Source organism: Spermophilus citellus, assembly GCF_964194105.1.
Source record: "Spermophilus citellus genome assembly, chromosome: 15".
NCBI classification, from domain to species: domain Eukaryota; kingdom Metazoa; phylum Chordata; class Mammalia; order Rodentia; family Sciuridae; genus Spermophilus; species Spermophilus citellus.
In genome coordinates this window covers 20,791,254-20,804,341 of record NC_138195.1, presented here as the reverse complement: position 1 = coordinate 20,804,341, position 13,088 = coordinate 20,791,254, and the positions used below count along the sequence as shown (strand labels likewise).

Genomic DNA, 13,088 nt, shown 5'->3' with positions numbered 1-13,088 from the left:
AGCCTTGGGCCTGTGGGCTGTTGCCTTCACTGTTGAGCTACTGTTTGTCTCACACAATCAACATAGCTACAAGAGAGAAATTTGTTTTCATCACAAAGAAATGATAAAGAGTTTGAGATGATGGGTAACCTAAGTGTCCTGAGTTGATCAATACACAATGCATAATTGGACTAAAACATCACACAGCACCCCCACAAACATGCACATATCAGCTTTTTAAAAAGCCCAGATAATAAGGCTTGTTGCTTACAGGTTATGGAGAATTCATGATTGTATATGAAGAGCTTTTGGCATGGTTTCCTCAGTCAAAACATGCAGCAGCTTCCAGAACTGTGGCCTATGTTCCCTGGAATGGAGTCAAGGGGAGGAGTTGACTGAAGAGAAAACTGAGGGAAAGGAGAGGCTGAGGATGTATGGGGAGCAGGGAAGGGCTAGGCTAGGTGGATGAGACAGAAGAGTCTCGGGAGTAGGATGAATCCAAGGAAGACTTTTTTCTTTAATTTTTTTTTTTACTTTTAATTAACACATAATAATGGCAATGGCACATACTTATGGGCATGGTGATGTATATATACATATATATATATACATACATATATATATTGTGAAATGATCCAACCGAGCTAATTAATATATCCATCACTTCAAACTTTTGTAATTTCTTTGTGATGAGAGGATTTAAAATCTTGTCACTTAACTATTTTGAAATACACAGTACATTATTGTTAATTACATTTATCCTTTGGGTTTGTCAGTGAGTTTGAAGTTACAGTTAAATAAGAGGAATAAGTTCTGGTGTTCTGGGAAACACTTTTAGAGCATTTGCTGTGAGTATGGAATAGAAGCCCTCTCTTTTCTCCCTGGAGAGTCTTCTACAAATTCTGCTCTGTGTACAGAAGCCGTGAGTGAGTGGACTTATCTGGAGGTGCCTGAAATAGGAGAGTGGCCATAGCTCCTATAGGAGTAGGTGATTGATTCAAGTTCCAGACTGGAGCAGGATGTGCCTGGAGCTGCAGGGAGCTGCCCCAGTTTCTGTGTGAAAAGTGGCCCGGGATCTGCACTTTGCTCTGGGCACCAGATGATTTCATCTTGCTGAGCACCCACTGTTGTGTTTAGTGATGGATTTAGTGAAAAACATTTCGGTTCTAAATAATAGGAAATTTAATTCATTCTAACCTAAGAAAAGTTATGGCCTGGGGAATGTGGTGCTCTGATTGGCCAGACACGAGTCTCAGCAGCAGCAGAGATGGGCATGGAGTCCCAGGGAACATGTACGCTGAGTACACCACTGTCCACCAAATGGTCAAAGGATAGAACCAAGTCTCCCCATTCCACAATCACAGAGATTTTCCAGCTACCAGGACCCAACAGGGGCGGTTTCCTCCAGAGGGTCATCAGATCCCCAAGGAAGATACTGAGAAGCTGTAAGCAACAATGTGTACAACACACTCTCTTTTAAGGCATTTAGTCACTTCCCAACATGCTTTTTGAATCAAGAATGCCTGCTGCCCCTCAAGCAAGCACAGGGTATCTGTTCAGGCCAGCAGGGTGGAATGTTGATTGCCTTCAGGTGTTGATCCATTTGATTGTGGAGAATTGATAGGCAACACATGCTGTGATAGGCTCAGGGGAAGAGGCACAATGATGTAAAAGATGACTTGAATGCTGCTTTGAGGTGCTCTCTGACCCTCCCAGGAGATAGACACACAAATGCAAAATGCTAGGCGTTCACTCAGCCTATGAAGCATGAGGGCTGCAGGAGACCAGAGGAGGAGCCCACCATTCTGTTGGGGGAGATGGGTGGAAGAAAGAGAACATCAAGAGAAGTTTGAGTTGGGCAGCATCTTACCTGGTGAAGCTGGGATGATGGGAGAGCAAAGGCCTGGACATGCATAGGGTCCGGCTGCTGGTCTCTTAGAGCTGTGGGGTGGGCAGTGGGCCAGTGAAGCCAGATCATAAAGGGTCCTTTATTTATAGCCAACTGAAGAGTTTAGACCTGATTCTAAAGCCACTTAGGGATGTCTTGGTCAAGGTCTATCATTGTGGGCATTAAAGTTGACTCTGGCTGAGACAGGTCAAAAGGGAGTTGTTTGAAAGGAAACCAGGAGAAAGAAGCTGAATAAGAGACAGGGACAAGGAGAAGCTCTGAAGCCAGAGGGACAGCCCAAGTCACACCACAAAGTCAGGCCTGGGATGAGCCTACAGCTTGACTATCAAGGTCAAACCTGGCAGCTTGCACCATGGACCATGGTGGGACGCCAAGGTCATAGTTGGTATGCTTTCCCAGGCTATACCCAGAAACCAAGCGTAACTGTCACTGCCAGAACCACAGGTTGCATCATCCATTCTTTCACTGTCCTCATGCCACAAGTCCCAAAGACAAGGTGTAGGGCAGGTGCACCCAACTGACCAAGAAGGCCATTTGCTCCTGTCACTCAAGACTCTGCTTCTACCAAGATGCATAATGTGAGGAGGTCCCCACATATAACATGATGACAGGAAGCTAAAAATGATTATTTTAGCAATCCTGTGGAGAGTGGTTCACAAAAGACCACAGAGACTGAATCACAAGCTAGGAATTGAGTGAAATAGTTCAGGTAGGAGATGTTGCAATTCCAACCTAGTGCAGAAGCATGGTATTATCAAGTGCTGTAGTTTGGATCTGAAGTGACTTTTAAAGGTCCATTTATTAAGGGCTTGAACCCTACAGAGGTGTTATTGGAAGGTATGGAAGGTAATTAAGCCTTTAAGAGGTGGAGCTTAGTGGCAGGTGTTCTAGTCATTGGGGATGTGGGACCAAAGTCCCTTTCTCCTCCTTTCTTTTGTTCTCTGGCCTTGAGATGAATGATTGGCTCTGTCACTCACCCTCACCATGGTGTGCTGCCTTGCCACAGGCCTAAAAGCAATGGGGCCAATTGATCAGAGCCTACAGCTCCAAAATTGTGAGCCCAAATAAACCCTTTCTCTTTGTGAGCTGATTATCTTGCCTATTTGATATTGTGATGGAAAGCTGGCTAAAACATTGAGGGAAGGACAGATTGGTGGTCTTTCAGGAGAAATAATATGGTAAAGGAGTAATTGTGGCTGTCCCCAACTTTCCAAACTAGGTAGATCATTGATCATAACTTTAATTAATGTGGGGGTTGTGGTTGGGGAAAAGAGCATTGGAGAGAAGATGTGTTGGTTTTACTGTGAGTCGTCTGTGAGACACTGTTGTTTGTGGCTACTCAGCCTCTCTTCTTCCTTACTCTGGAAACAGATCCGCCATTCATTTTCTCCTGGAAAACTAATTCCTTTCCCACTATCAATTCTGTTGGTTCTAATAGGATTGAGTTTCCATCCTCTGTACTCCAGAAGTGAACGTGTGGTTCAGACCTGGCCAACTCAGGTCACAGAGATTGGTCTTAAGTGGACACAGGACTGATCCGATCTGAGCTGATAAAAATCAGGCTGTGCTTTTATTGGCACTCTGGGGAAGAAAATGTGTTCTTTCTCTTCAGGTTTCTGAGCCAGTGAAATGTCAGCCTGGGCCTGCTGGTGGCTGTCTTGTCACTACTTGGGGTGAGCTTGCCTGAGAACAAAGTCAATGCTGAGGACAGCAAACAAGCAGCGGAGACAGAGCCCTGCTATTGCTTATTGATCTCTTGTGTTCAGTTATGCTAGAAGCTGGACTTTTCAGTTATACTAATCAATATATTTTTTATTTCTTGAAGCCAATTGCAGTTGGCCGAACCCATTTGAAGAGGAAAATTTCCTGACTTGGCCATTGAGATTTGGAATTTTGTGCTTTACAAAGGAGTCAGGGCTAGAGAAAGATCTCAGGAAGTTAGAGCTGAAACTGTGGGTGTGACCTCAGGATGTACTGGGGAGAAGGTGGTTGTGGAAAGAACCACAAGATGGGCCAATATTTGGGAAATACATCCAGAAACACCTCTAACTTCAAAGCACTGAAACCTTCTTATAAAGTCCTAGAAACTTCTTATAAAGGGCTAATGTTTGTAGCAAATTGAGAGAAACATTAAGACAGTTAAAAACAGTAAGGTTCTATTGGATGTTTTGGGAGCATTTTACAGAAAAAGGGAAAATAGATGACTCTTTAGAGACAGTTTCCAGAGTACCTCTACTCAAATGCCACTGTGCTGCCTAGATTTAGTGCTTCTCTGCTGCTTTCTTCAGAAAGTACAGCAATCAACAAGTAGTCTGGATATTTTTCCATTGTGAGTTGAGGCATCGAACTCATTTAACCCATCTTCCCAGTGATGCTGAGTCTCCAGTGAATATTGAAATGACTGGCACATTTTGGGGGGTGTACCGGGATTAAATTTAACCACCGAGCCACATACCCACCCTTTTTATATTTCATTTTGAGGCAAGTTCTTGCTGACTTGCTTAGGGCCTTGCTAAGTTGCTGAGGCTGGCTTTGAACTTGCAATCCTTCTGTCTCAGCCTCCTGAGACTAGCACATTTAAGTTTTTCCCACATTTTTTTGGGGTTAATTTTAGTTGTACATATTGATGGGATTTACTGTTACATATTTGTACATGCACACAATATAACACCATAATTTGGGAGATGGTCATATTTTAAAGATAAGAATTGATCAACTCTTGGAGTTTCTCTGAGCCTCTTTTGGTGTTATTTAGGCTCTTGCTTAAAATTTTGGTCATTTTTGGAATTAGTTGCATGAACCTGGTTTGTTTTATATGGGTACTATAGCTGGATTATGTTTATTGTTGTTGAGGTAGAATCCCAGAAGTTTAGTGTTGAGAAAGTTGCAAAAATAGCTTTAGCCCCATTCTAACAACTAAAGGGGATAGAACAAGAAAATTTAGACTTGGGGTCCTAAGCTTGGACATGGACTCTACCCCCAAGCTTGGCCACTTTTTACCTAAATGTGCCAGCCTCAGTAAGTACCTCACCTCCACTAAAGCTCAGTTTCTTCATCTGCTATATGAAGAAAACATTGCATGGGGCTGTGAAAGGCTCTTGCAAGGGTTCAATGGCATTAGCTACACCAGGCGATCACATCAGCTTATGTATAATAGGCAAGGGTTGATAATTGATAGACATCACAGTAGAGGAGTTCACTTCTTGGCTTTGACAATTTTTTTTTTTTGTATACTAACAAAGTTCCCTGTGCTCACTGTAAAGATTTCAAACTATATAGAAGTATATAAAATAGAAAGGAAAGTTTCTCTACTGCTCTCCTATTTCTTTAATTTGTTCTTAGATAACTCTGGCAATAACATTCTTTCTGATATATTTTTCCTTGTGCAAACGTGTGTACATTCACTACATACAAACTGTTAATGTATTTGGGAACCAGTACACAAAAATGGGTTGTTTTAGTTAGATTTTTTTGTGTTATGACCAAAAGACCTAACAAGAACAATCTAAAGGAGAAAAAGCTTATTTTGGTCCATGATTTCAGAGGTTCAGTCTATAGTCAGCCGACTCTATCGTTAGGTCCAAAATGAGGCAGAACATCATGGCGGAAGGGCATGGCAGAGGAAAGCAGCTCAGGACATGACAGCCAGGAAGCAGAGAGAGCCCTACTCATCAAGGACAAAATACAAACTTCAAAGTCATGCCCCCAGTGACCTACTTCTTCCAACCACACCTATCCACCTATAATTACCAGTGAGTTAACTCGTATCCATGTATTAATGCACTGATTAGGTATCAAAAAGGAACCCCTTATTCTTTAGCCATCACCTCTGAGTCCCCCTTCTGTTAGCCCTACACAATTACTTTCTGTCTCTGCATATTTGCCTATTTGGAGATTTCATATGAATGGATTCATATGATATGTGGCCTTTTATAATTGGCTTCCTTGACTTACCATAATGTGTTCAAGGTTCATTCCTGTTGTTGCATGTATCAGATATTTGTTACTTTTTGTTCTAGAGTAGTATTCCATTGTAAGGAGACACCACATTTTGCTTTTTCATTCATCAGTTGATGAATATTTGGGTTATTTCCAACTTTTGGCTATTATAAATAAATGCTGCTTTAAGCATTTATGAACAACCTTTTTCATCAATACATTTTCTTTTTCTCTTGGGCATAAAACTAGGAATAGAATTGCTGGGTCATATGGTAATTGTATATATTCCTTTTATAGGAACTGCCAGACTGATTTCCCAAATAGCTGCCCAATTAATAGTCCCACCAGCAATGAGTGTATAAGGTTTCTGATTTTTTCACAGACTCAACAACATGTGTTGACTGTATTTGTCAGTTTTGCATTACTACAATGAAATACTTGAGGTAACTAATATACTTAGAGAAAAGGTTTATTTAGCCCAAGTTTTGGAGGTTAAAAATCCAAACAGCATAACACAGGTTGGGCAAGGGCCACCCTCTGACTGCATCACCTTATGGCACATGGTATGGCAACTATAAGTGTGTCAGAAGCAAGCAATTACATCTCTATAAGGGCAGTTGGGGAAAAACTCAAGCTTTATAACAATCCTCTTGAAAGAACCACCAAGGAGTGCCTTCTGAGGGCAAACATACAGTCATCTAAGGACTTCATTAGACTCCACTTATCAAAGATTCTATAGAGCACTTCCCAATAGTATCACCCTGAACACAAGACTTCAATCACAATGGACCCCTGGGAGTTACTCAGACCATACCAAACCAAAGCATTGGCTGTTTTTGGTAAAAGTCATCTTAATGGGTGTAAAATGGTATGTCATCGTGATTCTCGTCTGCATTTCCCTGTTGACTAATGTAGTTGAGCATCTTTTCATGGGGCCTATTGACCATTTGTGTATATATACACAAATGGTATATATATATATATTTTTTTTTCTTTTTTAAGAAATACCTATTCAGATCTTTTTCCCATATTAAAATTGTGTTTTGTCTTTTTGTTATTTTGTTGTAAATGTTCTTTTTATATTCTAGATACAAGTACTTTATCAGATAATATGATTTGCAAGATTTTTCTCACATTTTTTGAGTTTTTACTTTCTTAATGATGTCCTTTGAAGGACAAGTTTTTTTTTCCATCTTGATAAAGTCCAATATATATATTTTTATTTTTACTGTTTATACTTTGGGTGTCATATATAAAAAAAACTATGACCAAATATCAGGTTATAAAGATTTACTCCTAAGGTTTCTTTAAGGGGTTTTATGGGTTGGGCTTATATGTATAGATCTTTCATCCACTTTGAGTTGACTTTTGTATCTGGTATGAGGTAGAGGTCCACCTTCAGTTTTTTGCATGTGACTGTACAGCTGTTTGAGCATCTTTTCTTGAGCCAAGTGAATTTTGAATATATATATATTTTTCCAAATACTGAATTCTCTCTTTAGTTCAACACTCTTTCAGTTGCTTCTTGGTCTTCATGTCTTCAATGACCCTCTGCTATGCTAGAATCTGGTTTCTATGTCAAGCTAAACCCAGATGCTTAATTTTTCACATTACTTTTTAATAGCAATATATGTACAATTTTAAATTTAAACACAAACTTAAAAGATAAAAGTGGTGTAGAGTAAAAGGTCTCCCTTTCATTGCTGTCACACAGCCACCCCAGCTCTCCCTCTCTGGAGGTAGCTACTTTCTATTTTTTTGATATTTTATAGAGATCTAGCTTATATACATATGTTCTTTCTCAATTTTGCATAAACTGTAACATAATATAGATATACTTTGCTATGCTCAGTTTTTTTTTCTTTTTACTTAAAGCAATGTATCTTGGAGATATTTCCATAACCATACTCCAAAGGTCTCTCATTCTTTTGACTGGTCATGTTGACTTCATTGCATGAATGAAGCAGAGTTTATTTAATTGGTCTCTTGTTCGTGGATATAGGGCAGCTTCCTTTCATTATTACAAGCCAGGCTCTAAAGAGTTTCTTTTTTCCTATGTAAATAAGTATATGTAGATGTAGAGCTTTAGGATAAGTCACTTAAAGGGCATAATACTTAATCAAGAGATACATGCTTATAAAAAAGAGATACATGCTTTAAATTTTTTGGCAAATAATGCTAGATGGTTCTGCTGACATTTTACCAACTTATACCACTCCTTCTGACTCAGGAATGCCTGTTTCCCACATCCTCACCAACATAGAGTATTGTCACTTTTTGATTTAGTATCTCAGTTTCAATTTGCATTGATCTGATTATAAGTGAGGTTAAACACTTTTTCCTGTGTTTAAGATCCATTTGTGTATTCTTTTCTGTGAATGGTCTATTTATTTCCTTGCCTTTCTTTTCTACTCCTGTTGGCTGTTAGTCTTCTTATTGATTTGTGGGAATACTATATTGATTAAAAATAAGAGTTGAAAATACTTTTTCCCACAGGTATTTTAATTTTTTAAATATTTATTTTTTAGTTGGAGGTGGACACAATATCTTTATTTCATTTTTATGTGGTGCTGAGGATCGAACCCAGTGCCTCACGCATGCTAGGTGAGCACTCTACCACTGAGCCACAACCCCAGACCGATATTTTAATTTTTGATGGCAAGTTCTCTTTTTTTTGTTTAAACACAAAACCATATTTATTCTTATGGAATTGAATTTATCCATTTATTCTATTATGTCTTTGGTTTTTTGACTTATAATTAGAAAGGCCTTCTTTATTCCAAGTTTATAAAAATTTCAAGTTTATAGTTTTATTTATCACACTTAAATATTTGACTCATCTAAAATTTATTCCAGGAGAAGGGTAGGTATAAATCCAACTTTCCTATAGATAGATGTCCAATTTTTCTGACAATATTTAGAAAGAATATTCTTCCCTAGTGATTCAACCTTTATCATAAGATATGTTCCTTTGTGTATCAAGTTTGGATTTCTACTCTATTTTTGGCTATTATTACTTATCTATATTTCAATGCAAACTCTATAATCACTTTGTTTTATTTTCAAAAAGTCCTGTTGGTATTTTTACTGGGATAACATTAAATTCAGATTTACTTAGGGTGATTTGATGGTTTTTCATGAATCTACCTATTATACCCAGCAGCATGAGGGAGATAAGATGAGAAGGGTTTTAGAACCGTCTAGAAATGTTCCCAGACCTAAAACAGTTTGTCCTAAGACTAGCATCATAAGCCCTCAGTGATGACCAGGTCCCCTTTAATACAGTAGCAGACGATCAGTGAACACCTCCCAGAGCCTGCAGGTGGCAGAGGCTGCTGGCCTCCTTCCATTTACCATGCTGCCCAGCTACTTTATTAACAAGGTGTTTTAGCAGTGCGCTGCAGCTTGGCTGAACATCTCTAACCTCCAATTCCTTTGGAAGTAGGATTAGCCATATGAGTGGAGGATCAAGTGGGGCTTCTGAGAATTCTTAAAAGGGAGGGGGTAAGCTAGGCAAGGTGGTGCACAACTGTCATCCCAGCTACCCAAGAAGCTGAGTTGAAGGACTGCAAATTCGAGCCCAGCCTGGGAAAAATTATGAGACCTTATCTCAAAACAAATAAACAAACAAACATGAGGGAACATGCCCTTCAAGCCCTTCTTGTCCCTTCCTCTTTCTAGCTGCCTGCAACACATACCTGATGACTAAAACTCAGTATCCATGATGGACCAGAGGGCTCCAAGCTGAGATGCCAGAGCAGAGGGGGCAGATGGAATCAGGGTCTCTGGAGACTGACGAACTCTAGACTTTCATATTGTTCAGTGTTCTTGAGAGAAACAAACCCATAAGATACTTATATCATCTAGGGCTGGGGTTGTGTCTCAGCGGTAGAGTGCTTGCCTAGCATGTGCGAGGAGCTGGGTTTGATCCTCAGCAACTATAATTTAAAATTTTTTTAAAAAGATATTTATATCATCTATATCTGTATCTGTCTTTATAACTATATTGATGTGGCATTGGCTTCCCCAGTTATGAAGGCAGAGATAGTTCCATTATCTTCTGTCTGCAAACAGGAAAACCAGGAGAGTCAGTGGTGTAGTTTCAGTCTGAATATGAAGGCCTGAGACCAGGAATACTGGTGCTATAAGTTCTAGTCTGAGTGTACAAGAAGACCAGTAATCCAGTCTGAGAACATTTGGCAGAGAAAGCAAATTCTCTTCCCTCTTCTTGTTCTATTCAGGTCTCCAATGAATCAGATGAGGCTCACTCACACAGGTGAGGAGGAAGTTTGCTTTACTGAGTCCACTGATTTGAGTGTTAATCTCATCCAGAAACACCCTCACAGACATACCCAGAACAATGTTTGACCAAACATCTGGGCACTCTGTGCCCGGGTCAAGCTGATTCATAAGATTAATCCTCAGAACTTCTCACCACTAACTGGTTTCAACTAATGTTATTTTGGATATTTTCTCAACAAGCTGCTGAACTTGATTCTACTTTTCAAGAGCACAAAGGTGGAGAAAAGAGAGTGCCTCATTGCTGAGCTGCTCCTGCAGAGGTGTCAGGGGCACCAATAAACCAGCATCTTCAGCTTGTGGCAGGAAGTACCTGCAAGGTTGTACCTGGTGCTGTAGGTCGGGGTGGAGTAGGGGCAGGGAGGGCTATGAGGAGGGTGTGATAGATGAGCCTCTAGGAATCTGAAGGCTTCTGTCAGCCAGAGAATACAGCATGGGTATTCCAAGAGGAAGGAGAACCAAGAGAAGAGCAGAAAAGAGTCAAAGCTATGATTTACTTGGAGGAATTATGAGAAACTTGGGGTAACCAGATCATATGTGTATAGGATAAGGTCTAGGTCAGTCGTAGGAATTAAAAGTCCTGAAAAACCATAATGAATCTGGGGAACAATTTGTGGTACAATATTAGAGCAGTTCCAAAGCTTAAAATAAAAGTTAATGGAAAAAGAAGTGCTTTATACAAAATTTCTTAACTTAGATTTGCCCATTCAATGTATGATTGCATTGATAATAGAGGTTGACTGAGCCACATGTTCATGCCCTGGCTATATTATATCAATCTCCATCAGAAGTGTCTGCAGGTTGAACAGGCTGAAATATGATAGTCCTTGGGGAGGTTGCCCTCCCTTTCAACTCCACTCCTTCCCTCAAAAATCACAGTTCCATAGTGCCCTTCTCTCTAAATAAAATACAAAATAGGTCTGGGGATGTAGCTCAGTGGTTGAATGCCCCTGAATTCAATCCTCAATAAAAGTAAAAGACCCACTAATATAAATGTATATTTTAACAAGTAGATGTGTATAGAAAGGTAAATGATTTTTATATGTATAACCCAAAGTCTGCCCCCATCTTCTTGGTTTATGGGTACGAGTGAAAGATTTACCCATAAAACTCCAAATTTGCTCAGAAGTATCCTTCTGCATGGTCGAAGGACGAATCCACATCCTCCAAGGTCCCCCTTCTCTGGACAGAAGTGGTAGGGGCTGTGTGCTCCCACACTCTGGGTGGCCTGCCTGTTTTGACCCCCTCCAGCAGGTTCCAGGGCCACTGACTTCTGAGGCCACCACTGCTGCTGTGCTCATGTTGGGAGTACCCTTCCTGTTGGGCTTTGCCTCCACCTGAAGAGTAGACACAGCCTTTGCAAAATAGATCTTTCCATGTCACAGCTCAGTTGTTGCTGTCACTGTTAGCAAGAGCTGGCTGGAGGCTCAGGGACAATCAATCATGCTCAAGGAGCACCAACCACAGGATGATTGCCAGCCTAACCCCAACATACCTCCAAGCTCTGAAAGCAGCTTCCCTCAACCCTCAGGAGTATTTCCAAGCCCTTCTAGGTCACCTGGAATACAGACCCAAGAACATGAAGCCAAGAAGGAAGAAATAGCCCATTTCACTTGTCTAGGACTAGCCTTCCCAGCCCTTCTTAGGCTGATTGATATAGGGCAGCTCCATTTTCCTTGGGGCAAGTGCCCATCTCTGTAGGATGTGGTCGTGTCCTGACATCCCAGTGCCAACTATATCAGAACACAGATGAACTGTGAGCAGCAGAATCACCCAAAGCATGTGTTACAAAGGCAGATTCCTGGATCTTATCCCAAATCTATTAAATCAGAACCTAAGAATGGGACTTAGACTCTGCCTACAGGAGAATGTAAAGCCAGTACATTCCTTAGAGGTAGAAGTTTGGGTCGTGTTACATATCAGGGGCATCGATAGTACAATTTGGACTGAGCCCCTCCTAACTTGTCACTCCCATGGGAAGAGGGGACTGGGAATGACCGTTTTTCTTGGGTCTTCTGGGTCTCAGTTCTTGACCTCCTCTGAAGGGCCACTCAAACAAGAGCACACATTGTCACAGAGATCTGAGACTGTGTATGCAGATGTAGTCTAACACTTCACTAAGAGGCATTCCCCATCAGAAAATGTGAGCCAAGAGAAGCAGCTCTGCCTAAAATGCCCTCCCCCAATGAAATGCCTCGATCGCAGGAACCATAGGCTTCCAGAGTCTCAGCTTTTCAGGTGTCATTTAAGAGATCTGTCCTCTTTGCTTTTTATTTGCATAACCAAATGGTTGGGTCAAGCGGTTTCATTGGAACAAAAAAGTGTCTACACACATCACCATTGTAGACAGGAAGGCTACCAGGGTAGAGAAACCTGTAGACAGGGGAGAGGGACCATGGAATTTATGTGGAAAATGATGCCCATACAATAAGGGGGAGAAGGGAGATTCAATGGAGAATGAAGGGAGGGAAGGGGGGATGGGAGCAGGAAAGACAACAGAATGAACCGGACAAAACTTTTCTAGGTTCATATGTGGATACACAACTGGTGTAACTCCACATCATGTAATCCCACAGGAATGGGATCCTAATTACAATAAATTTTACTCCATGTACGCATAATATGTCAAGATGCACTGTACCGACATGTGTATCTAAAAAGAACAAATAAAAATGAAAAGAAAAAAGAAAATGATGCCTAGACCAAAGAAGTATATTAGAGTGAGTGATCCACAAATGGGTTTGATTTTGTTTTTCACTTGGCATTACGTTTTTTTTTTTTTTTTAAATTGAGCCAAAAGTTTGAGGGACTGGGGGTATAGCTCCGTGATAGATGCTTAGCTTTCATGTGGTCCTGGGTTGGATCCCCAGTACACACAAAAAAAAATGAAGTTTGAAATAGAAATCCAGATTCCTAGCCTTTTTGGAAAAATCCAGAAGATTGATGACTACCAGACCAGTTT

At 40.6% G+C, this 13,088-nt stretch overlaps 1 protein-coding gene across 1 annotated transcript in view; it reads right to left on the bottom strand.

Annotated features, from left to right (window-relative positions):
- Window positions 1–3,458: 3,458 nt before the first annotated feature.
- LOC308634086 (UPF0728 protein C10orf53) overlaps window positions 3,459–13,088 on the bottom strand; it is a gene marked incomplete at both ends in the record, with an annotated part of 28,736 nt that continues 19,106 nt past the window's right edge. Inside the window, one exon of the mRNA XM_081267649.1 lies at window positions 3,459–3,571. Coding sequence (XP_081123775.1) covers window positions 3,459–3,571 — 113 coding nt within the window. The remainder of the gene's footprint in view (window positions 3,572–13,088) is intronic.